Source organism: Dysidea avara, chromosome 7 (genome assembly GCF_963678975.1).
Source record: "Dysidea avara chromosome 7, odDysAvar1.4, whole genome shotgun sequence".
Classification (NCBI taxonomy): domain Eukaryota; kingdom Metazoa; phylum Porifera; class Demospongiae; order Dictyoceratida; family Dysideidae; genus Dysidea; species Dysidea avara.
This window is the reverse complement of record NC_089278.1, coordinates 15,884,242-15,899,321: the sequence shown is the minus strand read 5'-3', so window position 1 is coordinate 15,899,321 and position 15,080 is coordinate 15,884,242. Positions and strand designations below refer to the sequence as shown.

The 15,080-nt window shown below is 40.6% G+C and overlaps 1 protein-coding gene across 1 annotated transcript; it reads left to right on the top strand.

Annotated features, from left to right (window-relative positions):
- Positions 1–123: 123 nt before the first annotated feature.
- LOC136262063 (palmitoyltransferase ZDHHC17-like) lies at positions 124–14,773 on the top strand. The gene is made up of 17 exons (XM_066056201.1): positions 124–391; positions 1,486–1,563; positions 1,620–1,690; positions 2,044–2,117; positions 2,389–2,453; positions 2,549–2,619; positions 2,696–2,784; positions 2,995–3,114; positions 3,251–3,390; positions 3,770–3,879; positions 4,026–4,153; positions 4,297–4,359; positions 4,412–4,505; positions 4,805–4,888; positions 5,102–5,253; positions 5,649–5,737; positions 14,468–14,773. Exons 1-17 carry the CDS (start codon positions 210–212, stop codon positions 14,745–14,747), a joined length of 1,890 nt encoding a protein of 629 aa, XP_065912273.1. The 5' UTR covers positions 124–209; the 3' UTR covers positions 14,748–14,773.
- The last annotated feature ends 307 nt before the right edge of the window (positions 14,774–15,080 follow it).

Here is a 15,080-nt window from a genome sequence, read left to right as displayed (position 1 = left end):
TGAGTGAAGGGACCCCACATGCGTAACATGGTTTTGAGTGTTTATATTTTGAACCACCAATTCAACTAGCAATTCTTGCGAGCCACGTGCAAACCTTGCACTATTCCCGGTTATTTATCTGTTTATTCTCGTAAACTATTAGCAAATCATATATTCTTATTAAAGCGCATTTCTAGTAATTCTTGAGAGCAGTATACTACCATACTGGAATGGCTACAAAGGAAAACAAAGATTTTACTTCTTGCAACCTGTTAGAAGCAAGCCAATATGGGATTTTACAGCGGTGTATTGAGTTAGTGGAGCGAGAGGACGTCAGTGTTGTCCAAGGCGACGAAGAAGGAATTACTGTATTACACTGGGCAGCTATCAACAATAGAATACCGGTTGCTAGGTATGAATTATATGATAACATTAATTTAAATGCAAAAATTATTCAAATTTCTGAATGCAAATGGATGCCAAGGGCAGATTTTTTATAATATAACTTAAGACCAGCACTAAATTTTTTTTCAGTGTACTACCCAAGCTGGTTGCTTTCAGAACAAATTTTGTTGTTTTGGTATGTAGGTGGCTGCAAGTAGGTTACATGTAAACACTTGTGGTAGTCAGTTTAGAGAAATACTAGTGTCCAATGTACACAGCACTATAGCAGATCCCACAATTGTGACTGCCTTCTGTATGCGTGTGGAAAAGGTTTATGTGCCAGAGTCAAAAGTGTTTTCTAGTGCATGTTCACGCATGTCTGAATCTGCTGTCCAATGGCTAAGTAACATTTTATATAAGTAACTGGTAGCAAGTCTGAGCTTCAAATGAGATTTGTATCACTATAGAACAACAGTATGCTTGTATAGATCCTGTATGATGGTCATGAACTCATGTGGGTTCAAGTATGACTATGAGGGTTCCAAAGACATGCAGTTGGAATTTCCTGTGTCTGCTTGGAAGATTTTAAAGTGTATAAGGGTTGAGGGACTTAATCATAAATCAGATTCATTATCTCATCTCTTTGTATGGTCACCATACTGGCTGTAGTTGTGCTTGAAAGTATAGCACGGTACATTTTGGAAGTTTTAATTTGTCACTGAAGCCCTCAAATTGATAAAAATCATATGGAGAATTGGAATGTGTTTGTTTTGTTAAGCATGTGCATTGCTTTTTATGAGTAGTGGAAGAAAACATATTGTCTTATTTTTTTGCTTGAAATGCCTTCCAATTTTTATGCCTCAGTGGATTTGCCAATTCATGGCGAACACTGTGACCAAGTCCCAGCTCTGTAAGTTATAGCACCCATAGTATATTTCACAATTTCTTGCTCCTCCTACTACTTGCAGTAACACTATTCATAACATACTGATAGTTGATTCCACATGTGTGAGACTATTTTTAAAGAAACAAACTCAGAATTGGTACAAAGTTGCAAACTGGTTTTGCCGCAGATGCTAATAGCCTTACTTCTGTCCATAAGTTTTATCATTCTTTCTATAGCTACTTCATACAAAAAGGAGCTGATGTCAATGCTGTTGGTGGTGAGCTACAAGGAACTCCACTACACTGGGCAACAAGGTAGTGACATACACTGTATGTGTACTATATATAGCCTGACTGTTTTCTATTTTTAGGCAAGGACATCTTCCAATGGTGGTATTGCTGATGCGTTATCGAGCTAACCCTTACTTAAAGGATACTGAAGGTACTACCACTGTAGGGAGCCCTTCACATGCACAATCTCACACATAAATGCAAAGCTGTTCCATGATCACGACTAACCCAGTTAAAACCAATGTCCCAAACAAGTATACTAGAAATCATGCTGCTAGGGTTGCTGCAAGGGTGAAAATTCTTACTATTTGGGCTATCAGTGAAATATATATCCTCAGACCCAACGTTTATCACATATGAATACATTTGTCATGACACTATACATGCATACATTACTCACACATTATTTTTTTGGTTTACAAATTGTACCTATTGTGTATTGTATGCAATTGTGCATACATGCTATACCATTATAGTGTAATTGTGTTCTCATTTCACTTTTAGGGCTCAATTGTCTTCATGTTGCTATACAATTTCAACTTCATGAGATAGCTGCTTATTACATATCAAGGGGAATGGTATGTATATAGTGTATATAATTGTGTTGTACATGTCACATAGTAGGGAGTGGTAATTGCAACAGTACTATTATTATATTATTCTTTGAGTGGGTTCCCTACTTGCAGAGAATGCGACTGATGATACAGTGGTCCCATAACCCGGTCTGTATAGGGATGATGCATTCCCATAGCAATTTTTCAAGTACCGTACACCTGCTTTAGTAAACTGTGTATGTTCATTGTACATCAGTAGTAAGAAATTACAGAGTATATTTTGCTGTTGTAATAGAGTGTTGATGAAGTAGATGGTAGTGGAAAAACTGCTCTGATGTGGGCAGCCTGTAGAGTCTACAAGTATGTCTTGTACTGTAGTACTGCACATGTAGTTGTAATAATCAACAGTTTATTTTGTGGTACTCGTAGTATGTTATGGTGTGTGTGCATTTCAGTTTGGATATGACAAGACTGTTGGTTAGTTTGGGAGCCTCACTTTCTTTAGCGGATAATGAAGCAAACACAGGTACACATATTTGTGTGTGCCACTGTACACTAGCAGAGCAGCCATATATGTTATTCTGTCTTTCATTTATCAACAGCTCTACATCATGCAGCACAAAACAATAATAACTTATCGGTAAAGGCACTTGTTGAATCTGGAGCCAAACTTCATTTAATGAATAAAGATGTACGTAAGTGCCTCCATCATCAAATTTTTGTGTTCGTATTTGGCACATGTACAAGCTAAATTTTCTAATTGAATACAAGGCTAGTCACATGTGTACATATAATACATGCTGTTGTGAAGGAAACGTCAATAGTGAGATGTAGCATTGAGCACAGCTAGTATTGCAATATGCGTTGTACCCAGCTGGTATGTATGTTTCATTTTACCTAGGGCAAAACACCATACATGTTAGCAGTGGAAAATCAGAACAAGTATGCCATATCACTGTTGAGTGAGACAGAGAAGCAAACAAGACCAAAGAATTTATTGGATTATATCACTAGAAATCCTGTAAGTTTGCAAAATATAAGTGTACGTACACAGTAATACACATAGTTACATGCGTACGTGTGCATGTGGTGGTGTGTGTGTGTGTGCTCATGTACTGTGGAGTGTGCGGTGCTATTTCTTGTACACTTTTTTGTAGAGAATTAATTGGTGGGTTTGTTTCTCTACTCCAACTGTGTTCCTACTGCTGTTTGGACTCTGTGGTGTCTATAGCTCATCTCCGTTAGAATATTTCATAGCAATGACAGTTGTTGGTGCCATTTTACAAATAATAATAAGGTACTGATCAATATAACACATGTAGCAATCAACTGAATTTAATTCACTATATAATTTTGTGTATCTGTACTATTGTACGACTGCCTGTGCATTCGTTGGGTAGGCATGTAGTTATAAGTTATGAGCTAAGGAAAGTTCCAGTGTTCAAGAGGATACATCAGATATACTGGCCTTTATACACTACATGTTGTTGGAGGATTGAGTCACCACCTAGTCAGGGATTTTTTTCTGTATTCAACTTTTTAAAATTTCTGACTCCCGTGGTATAGTAGCAGTTACTATAAATGTGTATATATAATCACATTATTTGTACAATGTTGTATTGCATATAAGCCATATGTAAAGTATGCATTGAATGGTGATGTCTGTTTGTGTGTAGGGTTTATATCTCAGCTCATGCAGTGCTAGCAGCTAATCCTATTCCAGTTGGACTTGTAGTAGGTACTAAGTTGTGGATTTATGTTACCACTGCAGGCTGGTTAATTCCGAGTATCTTTTTGCTTTGTCTGTATACACTGTATGTACCAGTATGTGCATGTGTGGACCACTGCAAATCATAAACTTGTTTGTGTTTATAAACAGCGTACATTACTCATACTAAATAATGTTGGGTTGGTAGCCTTAACATAAACTAGCTGGAATTGTACAGAGAGGCTGGTTAGTGTACGTACTACTGGCTATAATGGGATTGTGTTTGTATAATACAATGAAACGAGATCCAGGATATGTCCCTCTCAACCCTGACCTTGTCACTGCCAAACGAGTGAGTATTTGTCACTTGTCAGAAGGCCACAGATGCTCCTTGCAGCACTTAGGCCTCCTGGCTACATAAATCATGATATAAGACTCGCATTGGACATTAGTCATATTAAAAATTCATCCATTCTTTATTGATGTCTGTTGTAGAAAATAGTTGAGCTGTGTGAACTGGGTCACTTCCAACAATCAGGCTTCTGCTCTACTTGTTTGGTAAGTGACATTAATGTGATACTATAATTCAATATGATAGTACGTTGCTTAGATAAGACGTCCAATCAGATCAAAGCATTGTCCAGCATGTAATCGCTGTGTTGCAAAATATGATCACCATTGTCCATGGACTTATAATTGTATAGGTAAGAACAGGCTGTGGGTGATGTTCATTATAATTCCTTACAAAAATTTGCATATATGCATGCAATATGTGAACTGTTGCCAGTGCAGCACTGTTCAAGCAACCAGCATTTTATTCAGGGAAACACATTCAGTCCATACACACAATCATGTATGTATGTTTGTATATACATCCCCATGCACACACGCATGCAGTACACACACACACACACACACGCACACACACACACACACTACACACACTACACACACTTAAAGAACAATGTACTGCATTAAGTCATGATCATCATTTCCTTAATAGGTTATCGGAACCACAAGGCTTTCTTAGGATATCTCTTAACACTTCTAGTAATTTTAAATTGGGCAGTTATTGCTAATCTGAACTGTAAGTATGATAGTCTGTCTAATATATCTCTGTGTGTATAGGCTCAGTCTAGTCATAAACATAGTGTGTAATATTGTACTGTAGAGTGTGGATGTGTTAATGGTTTATTACTTGCTGTACACTAGGGGAGCTAGTGGACTTGTAGGATCTACTTGCTTTTGTAATTAAAATTATGTTCTCACAATTTGTGTATTTTATGCTTGCCAATTGCAGATACATACAAGTTTTGTCCACGACCTGAAGGGAACTTCTTCTCAAGGGGGATTGCGTACATGCGGTGTCAACCATGGGTGATGTGGATATTTGTCAACTGTGCACTCCATTCATTCTGGGTGTACCTGTTGTTCTTGTCACAAATCATACAGGTATTTTGCTTGTACTATAAATGTACAGTGCTGTCAGTCATGCAGTCAGAATCACTTTTGTTTAGGAGATTTACACACACACACACGCACACGCACATACTCACACGCAACTGCTCAGTGAGCTTTTACAACTAGCAAGTGAATAAAAATTACTTGATTGTATTGGGATAAAAAATACGTTTTTGATTGATGGCATAGTTTAACATTTTTATTCTGCATTTAACTCAGGGCAGAGGAGATTGGTCACATGTCATAGCTATCTTTATAACTGAATACTTTATATCGATACTGAGGTGTCTGTGTGGAATGCCTCTTTGAGATCACAAGATGTTTGATGACATGTGACCATTCTCTTCTTACTTGTGGGTGTGTTATTCTTACTTTTTTCTCCCTAGCTGTTCTTTCAAGGATCTACGACTAATGAAAAGATCAATGCATTCCGATACTCACATTTTTCAAAGCTTGGTGGATTAAGTCCCTTTAAGTAAGTTAAACTACTTGTACTGTGCCATCATACTACTGTACTCTGCATGTGGAGGATTCAGTGCCAAAGTGTGCTGTATTTTCCATACTTGTGGTACTGTATGAAAAAATTCAGGAAGTTTATTTATGAAAAAAGTAACACAGGGGTAGATCCAGGGTTTGGAAAGTTGTGGGGGGGCACCAGGGTAGTAGGTGTGCACATGGGATAGTGCTGCAGATTTTAGTTTTCATATTCAGCAACTATGGAGGATTCTCAATAGTTGTTTGTGTGGTGATTGTTCTATTAGACTATCCCAATCTTGTATAACATTTTCTTTGGGGGGGGGGGGGCACATGCTTACGGCCCCTCCCCTGAATCCACCACTGAGTTGGTTAATCAGTGTATTTTAAATCCTTAAAACTATATGTTTGCCAAGAGCTGTTGAGACCTCACCACCACAAGTGTCATAAACTCTTACCATATAGGTACAAATTTCGAGGTATGTATTTTCGTGGATCTGCAAATTTTATTTCAGGATTTTTGCAGTTTTATTTTCAAGGATCAGTTGTTTTTCACTGAAGTTATGTATTAGAAAGCATAGAGCTAACCCTGATATTTCATAATGTCTATTGTTTTTTTATAATGGCAAAAATTTCATTAACATTTACCTGAATGGCTCAGATCACAGAGTGATTACCAGCTATTCTGGATTACATGAGGAATGTGGGGTGAACATATCAACATGTTTGGCCTAGTTTTCCTTATTTCAGCAAGTTTTCGTAGGATCAATAAAAACGGAAGTGACATCACCACAACTGTCATATAAGTACTGCCACGTGCTCACACCAATTGGCCATTTTTATAGCTAAAGTGGATTTGCTGATTGGAGTAATGCTAGTAACAAAGGAGACTCTGCTCCTGTCAGTGTATGAGGCTCTGCTCCTAAATGATACGGTTGATCATATCAACGGGTAAGGGATGGATGGGACGTTGATATGTTCACCTCACATTCCTCATGTAATCCAGAATAGCTGGCAATCATTCTGTGATCTGAGCCATTCAGGTAATTACATTTTGGAATGCTCGGATCACATATCAACGTGATATTTGTAGAGAATCTGAAGAAGATGTAGACAACACTGCTTGTCCCATCTGATTGCTACTAGTTGGTTTGTAATAAAACCTCTCAAAAATAGATTCAGACTTCCAATCGGCAGCATCCATAATTTGATTTGTTGTAATCCCTGCTGCAGAAGTTGAAGCGCTTCTTACAGAGTATGATTTGAAGGTGTCCGTATCTATTCCAGCTAATTTTAGCATGGTAACTATCCATCTGGCCACTGAAGATGATGATATTGGATTATGAGGCTTAACAAACAAGAGAGCAATTTATCTTTCCCCTCTTCTCTGAAGGACTCTGTCCTTGCTGTATAGGTTTTTAATGCCTCCTTTGGGCGTAGCCTCTTGTCAGAAGATAATGATGGAAATATGAATGGCTTCAGTAGCCTAGACGGTCTCGACTGTTTTGAAAGACAGACTGGATTAAAATTGTACACCATCTGGTAACACTCATAGCTTTCAAGCTCAAGTCATTGGACCTTGAAAGTCTTGTTGGAGCCCATAGTAGTACTACTAGTTTATATGACAACATCTTTAATGATAATTACTCATCACCCAAGGCAGTAATGTAGGAGGTTACTTTGGTCACCTCCCAAGTGGTAGAGTATCTCGGTAGAGGGGGGCTCTTGTTGTAAGCCCCTTTGAGTACTCTCACGATAGTGGGGTGCTGCCCAAAGGGCATGCCATCAACTTTCTCATGAGTTGAAGAGATAGCTGATCGATAGGAATTTAACAAGCTGTGCTGGTAGCCTTGTTCAAATAGCTCTGCTAAAAAATTGGCTACATCACTTATAAGGCCTGAAAAGGTATTTCTGTTCCGTTCAGCACACCAGCTAACCCATTTCCCAAAGGAGGAATTGTAGATTTGTCTCTCCATGATGAGAGGACGGAATCTGTAGCTGTCTGAGAAAGGTGGCTGCCTTTGCATTGTTGGCGGATATAACCCACACGGCTAATTTTGTGATGATGTCTGGTAGATTGTACTGACACACTGGCTGCAATGTGTCTGGAGATTGTGGGATGATGACTGGTGCTCTGACCAGCATTTGGAGGAGCATGGGATACCATGGTTGGGCTTTCCAGACTGGTGCTACCAGTAAAAGCTCCTGAACTCCTTGGGAGTGAACTAGGGATAGGACTCTGCCTATCAGACCCCAGGGTGGATTGGCATACAGTTTCCCTGGAAGGGTGTTCCAATCCTGAGTAAAGACATCTGTGGCTACTGCTATTAGGTCTGGTTTCCAGCTCACAAATTGAGATGATAACCTGCTTGCAAACAGGTCTGTGGACAGAGGTCCCAACAGATGATTGATTTCCTGGAATAGGATTGGAGAGTTTGCAATCTGACCTGTCTGACCAGGTTCTGGACTGAGGGGACAGCTGAACTGTTGTAGGCCTGGTAATTCTGCTGATTGCCTGACAGAGTTTGTTTTAGGAGTGAACGACAGAATAGGGGAGCCATTTGCAGGGCTAGAGAGGGGGCGTTTAGTTTCCCTAGGAGCTGGGAGAGTAGTTGAGCTGATGGTTGCTTTGAATGTAACAGGCAGCATGCTTCTAGTCTGATTTTACTGATTTTCTCTCCTGGAAATTTCAGGTCCATTGAGAGGGAGCTTACAATCATACCCAGGAACTTGATTTCCTGCATGGGTTGCAAGATGGACTTCTTGCTGTTGATAATGAACCCTAGGTTCTCGAGGAGGAACAGAGCGCACTGGACATGCTCTGTTAGTTTCTGCTTGGTGTCTGCCATTAGAAGCATGTCGTCCATGTAAATTACTAGTCGAATGTTCAGTGATCTGAGCATCTCGACGGCTGGCTTGAGTATCTTCATGAATACTCTCGGGGCTGTGTACAAGCCGAAAAGGAGACAGTTGAACTGGTATGTCTTCTTCTCCATCTTGAAGAGAATATGTCAGAATTGGGAGGCTATTGGGACCATGAGGAATGCATCCTTCAGGTCCACCTTTACCATCCAGTCGTCTCTCCTTAATAGAGCTTTGTCTGTGTGCAGGCCCTCCATCTTGAAATGCTCTGATTCACATGTCTGTTTAAATGCTTTAGGTTGATGACATGTTCCTGACCCCCATCTTTCTTGGGCACTATGAACATGTTCGAGTAGAATCCCTCTACTGGAGTTGGGATTTGAGAGATGGCCTGTTTCTGCAGGAGAGACCGTATCTCCTCTTCCAATATTATAGTATCCTCTGAGGACAGGTGAGGGTTGTGGGGAGGGGAGCATTGGTTGGGGACAGACGTGAGGGAGATGTGGTAGCCTTCCGTCACTGTCTGAATCACCCATGTCTCCTGAGTTAGGGCCTTCCAGTTCAGACTGAATAGGCTGATTCTGCCTGCAAATGTCAATATGGACTGACAAATGGCCCTCTGCCATTGGGATTATACCTCCCTGAGTCAGCTGGATTCTCCAGAATTAAGGAGAGGTGCACTATGGGAATGTCCAACACAGAGTGTTGAGTGGACTCTGCCACTGGACACATTGGTATCTGCTGAGTGTGTAATGGTGTGATCTCTGACACTTGTTGATTGGTGTGTGATAGATCTGAGACCTGTGGTATGTTCTCTGATACCCTTTGGTTGGCTGTGCACTCTAGGTCACTGCTGGGGGATTTATCACCCTGGCTTCCTTGATAATGGGTCCTAGACACCTGCTCTGGGTATCATCAAGAGTTCATAATACAAGAAGTCTTGGTATCATTTATGACCCTTTAAGAAACCCCTTGAACATTCATACTTTTTAATGCATTTAATGGCATTTTCAAAGAGCATACAAACATTGAGTTCATTTCCTGGGGATTCTCTGGCCTCTGCCCCTGCTGGAGTCATTCTGGACATGATAGTGGGGTCTAGCTTGGGGACTTTAGTAAAGGGGGTGTCTGGGATCGGCTGCTTTTGCTTTAGTCCTTTCCTTTTCTTGGGTAACAATTTGTGTGAAAAGGCATCCTTGACTATCTTGGCTGTGGTATCCGAGATCTTACGAGTGTCCCCCTCTGGAGAGTCCAAGTCGCTAGGCTCCCAGTAGACTGTCTCATTATAATCGGGGAAATCATCTTCGCCACATTCTCCCCAATCCAGAGATCATTCATTGGCTGTAGATGGCGTGCCACGAAGGTTTGGCTCGTTTGGGGACTCAGCTCCATCGGCTCTGTCCCAGTTGTCTGGTGGGCTCTGCTCCTGTGAGCGGGTAGTTGAGGCAGGGAAGCTCTGCTCCACTGAATTGGATGGGAGGCTCTGCTCCACAGCATGGGATTGCACTGTGGAGAGGCTCTGCTCCGTGTTGGTTGGCTCTGCCAACCCTTTGCCTTCAATGATGGTGACTCTTGAAGATATCTTTCCCAACTCATCACACAGGAGAGAGTGGCTGGCTTTAACTTCTCCACGTAAGGACTCGAGCAGGAATGCCAGCTGTGATGGTTCTCGTTCAGACCCATGGGAGCAACTTCGCTTGTGATGACGTCGGTGCTTCTTGCAGTGTCATCGGTGGGAAGAAGAGTTACTAGAAGACATGTTCGTAACAGTCCTACTACTCACTGGGTGAAGCAAGAAAAATGGCCAATTGGTGTGAACACGTGGCAGTACTAATATGGTAGTTGTGGTGACACCACTTCTGTTTTTATTGATCCTGCGAAAACTTGCTGAAATAAGGAAAACTAGGCCAAACATGTTGATATGTGATCCGAGCATTCCGAAATGTAATATGAAGTATGTCAATAGAATATTGAATCTGCTCATCAAGATCTTCTGTAGATAAGTATGAGAGGGGTCTAGAGTTAATAATTGCCTCAATTTCTGCCAGTACTGTTGATAGATTATCATATGAAAGCCTTGCCTTTCCAATGGACTCCAGGTTAAAAACCCACTGAATGTTCATACCTGAGAAATGCTGCTGTACCTCTGGGCTCCATAACACATCCTGCACTGTGGATACAAACGTTTTAGCATTGTCAGAGACCACTTGAGCAGGCACACCTCTTCTAGAACTGAACCTTTTGAATGAGCAAATAAATGGTACTCATGTCTGGAACCAGCTCCAGATGTACAGCATGTGTAACACAACCATGCATATAAAGTTATCCATACCTTACTGCTCCCTGATCCATCAGCTTCCTTAATGTAGAGAGGCCCAGCAAAGTCCACTCCACAGTACACAAAAATTAATGGTGGTGCTTCATTGACACAGAATTCTGGCAATGGCGGTGGAGGTACTGCTTAGAAATGAGGATCTTCCACTTTATAGCATGTCACACATTGATGGATGATTTTCCTGACAAATTGCCTGCCCTTTGCAAGCCAGTACTTGAGTGAAATTCTGTCAAGTTATCCTTTATACCATCATGTAAGGTTCTCTCATGTGTATACTTCACAATCAAAACAGTCAAAGGATGTTAGCAAAATTGGATGCGTTTGAGCATATGCAAATTTGCCTTCTTCAGCCTGCCTCCACATCTCCACACATTGTGCTGATCAAGAAACTGGTTTTTCCACAATTAAAATTTGGCATCTTTAGTTAGTTGATTCTGGCAATCATTAACCCAGTCCATTTCTGCCCTTTCCATGTCTGCATCTGTCACTGTCCAATCAACAGAAGTACCATCACAGTTAACAAACATTTTAAACCTTGCTGTAAATTTCTGTCACTCTTAACAACTTCTGTTCCATACTATAGCGTTCACAGTCCATCAGTTGCCCTATGCCTCTATTCTCTGTTGCGACCAACAAGGCGTGACTGGATTTCTGTAATGCAATCTTCTGGCATATCAGCGAGTTGTGCAGGTGAGAACTTCGGTAACCAGTCTGGTCCATGTCTCCACACCGGGCTTGTCTTTAGTTTCTGAGGTGAAATACCTCGAGATGGCATGTCAGCTGGGTTGTCCTTCCCTGCATGGTGTGGAAAATAATTCCTGGCAAACATACTCAAACTAAAACTCTTAACTGCCATTCCAACACTCTTCGTCTAATCTAATTCTCAATACTGATGTCCTTGAACATGTAAATGACAAGGTCACAATACACAAGTCAAAGCCATCTGTCCTTGGACTTGTTAATAACATTTGTGTGATCACCTTTCAATGTAGCAAAAAAAGTTGGGGTCACTGGTCGATAACCTATGTGCATAAGGGCATTTCACTTCTAATAGACCGAGGGATGGTTCTGATGGGTCATGTACTAATCCATCTGGAGAAGCACCTAGCCAAGGTAGGGATGTATTAACCACTAGACCGCAGCAATGTACTTTAAATCCAGTACCTGCAGTGTAAGCATTCCAGGCCTTGTTTCATTTTGAATTCTGTGGCTGATCTGAACAGGAAGCTTTGAATAATCTTTTGTCTCAAAAAGGAAGCTACAAAACTGTTGCTAGGCAATTACTTCACCAAATTTTGTTGATTCATACCACTTAGTACACAATGATTGTTGGTGAGCGGCATGCTCTAACACATGAGCTTGATTTGAGTTCATGACCAATTTATCCAAAACTGTCTTCTGCTGGTCATCTGCTATTTTATAAACACAAGGTGTGTTGTCCAACAATCCTAATGGTAGAGTTGGAAGATCCTGGGCAGTAAGTTTTGCTGGCCAAATTAGGCTGCTTTAATTCCAAGGTTTGATACAACAGTATAGTTCCCTTTAGAACAGTACCCACTGGTGTGACCATTGTGGAAAGCATAGTACTGGTCAGAATTTGAACAAGTGCACATGATGGCTGGCCAGTGACCACTCATTAAACTGTCATGCAACTGCTTCTGGTGGTCATTGTTCCATTCATGAAAGTGCAAAGGATCATGCATCATATATACAGGGAGCAGATGATTGTTCAATTCTTGACCCACTGCTCTACAACATACCTGATTTGCAGGAACTATTTACTGCCACAACATGGTGAGGAGCATCACATGATAATATAATGTGCAAAGAATCATTTTTCTTTTGACTTCAGTAACAATGTGCTTTTACCCATACAGCATTCTCTTTACGACAAAACATTAAGCCATCACTGCATCTCCTCTCTGTAATAATCCTAGAAACCCGCTGCACTCCACTAGTACACATCAAGTATACAGTAGAGATACAAATATAACATGTCCAGCAGGGCTAATTGCATAAGTGCCTTAAATGTGTTGGCTGATTTGTAAGAGCTGTAGGTCTGGGACTGCAGTAGTGATGATGGTATACTCACTTTAATCTCAGTTGCATCCAAAATAGCAGATTAGCAGTCATGGTTGGACACTGCTCCTGAAATACAGCAGGCATTGTAATTTTAATTGTGGCTAGATCTGGCCAAATGGGCTATGAACCAAGTTGTAAATAACAAAAGTTAATCCATGATGTAAACATTCTGGAGGTGAAATTCCAAATCTGTCTGCCAGATCCTTCTCCCTTGAAGTCGAGCCTTAGTCTCACAAGTGTCAAAAAAACAATTGATCAACTTGAGACAATGTACCAGGCCGACCTGGACCTACCGTTGCATCAGACTCTCTCCAAGCTGCTGATCCTGGCTCTAAATCACTGGGTTGAGTAGATCTCCAACTCTGGGCTGTTGCATAGTATATAAGATTATATCTTTTCTATCAGGGCTAACAAAATCAAGAAGATGGTAGAATATGTTAGCAGGTAGCAGTCCAGTGTAAAAGTGTATGTCTTTGTCGCAGCCTTCAAAAGTTGCAAAACAAAGTTGTTTTGGCTATTAATTAAACTTTGATATCTACACCATTTGTGCTCTTCAATTCAGCATTCTCTACTCTTGATCATCACATACCACATAGTTAATTGATTTACTCGTTTCTGCAAAGCTGCCTTCTGCCATCATCTGCTCCTTATTACTGACTTTTAGCTTGCTTAGATGTATCAATTGGAAAAATAGATAGGCATAGCATCTCCTCACAATGTTCTGTAACCACTCCAAAAATTGTAAAAGTCCTTTGGTTGAAAGTGCAAAGAGCAAATCTTCATCCATGTACCAGGTTGAAAGTATTCCCCTACATATTGTAGTACAATAACACAGAAGTTGCTATCACAGTCAAGGTACACTGTATACTAGTAACATATTAGATAGCATAATACTATCTAGCACTCAATCTGAGTAGCCACTAGGGTGTTTGGTCAGTTTGATCACCCCAGACAGACCCTACTGTAGGCCAGGGTATAAAAGGATCTGGTAACATCAGTGAGTGTTTATGCTTCCATCCCATTCTTTTAAAATTATAACTAGGACCCTTACCAACATCATGGCAAACTGCATGAATCCTGCTGTCTCAGGTTGTGTTTTGTTTCATTTGGGAAGCTGTAAAAGGTACTGTTGATGGTAACAGTCCTGTAACTTCTTTAAACTCACTCAGGTATGCAACAACTGTGCAGCATCGATACTAAGCAACTCTCAGTGGTCAAACCACAGAATTCGTCTCAGAACCATAGATTCTATATAAAAACTTGCCCCAATCAAATGGGAGAACGTTATTGCTATGACGGTGACGTAATTTGTCTAGGTGTGGCAAAAGCAGAATAACTTGGGCACCCAAGACACAACACCTCGTGCTTGTGTGAAGTTTGTACAATATCAAATTGACATACATGGTGTACACGTCCATTATACTGATTGTGTATTGTCTCTTTCAAATATAGTCGTGGTGTGTGTGCTAATTGTGCTGACTTCTTTGGAATAACATGTTGTGGAGCTAGCCCAGAAGAAGTGGATTGGAGAAAAACGTTTGATGTTCCCAAGAAGGACATGACCGAGGAGCCGAAACTTCCTGAGCCCACCATTCCATTACCACACTACTCAACTATTAAAACAAACAATACAACAGGAGAAGTGTCTGCATACAACTCTGACAATACTAGTACCAGAGACAACAACACAACACATGAACCACACGTATCTGGTAAAGTACATACCATTTAGAAATTGGCATTTGTATGATAATTAAATTTGTGAAACATACAAAATACTATCAGTACGTACAAGGTTATTCAATAAAGGGGCATCAGTAATAGTAGGATGGGGTGCATTTTTGTTGCCTTGCTCCACATCACACAGTCCTAATTAATAGCGTAATGCTAGTCATCAGAGCAGGAGCACATTACATCCTATGGACGTTAATTATACTTCATCTTCACAGAATCACATGCTCCCTTGTCCACAGGATTCCTGATAGCACATACTCCCCTTGAAACATAATTATATTAATTGATACATTTTTTGAGGTGAACCATTTTTTCCTTCCAAGATACCACA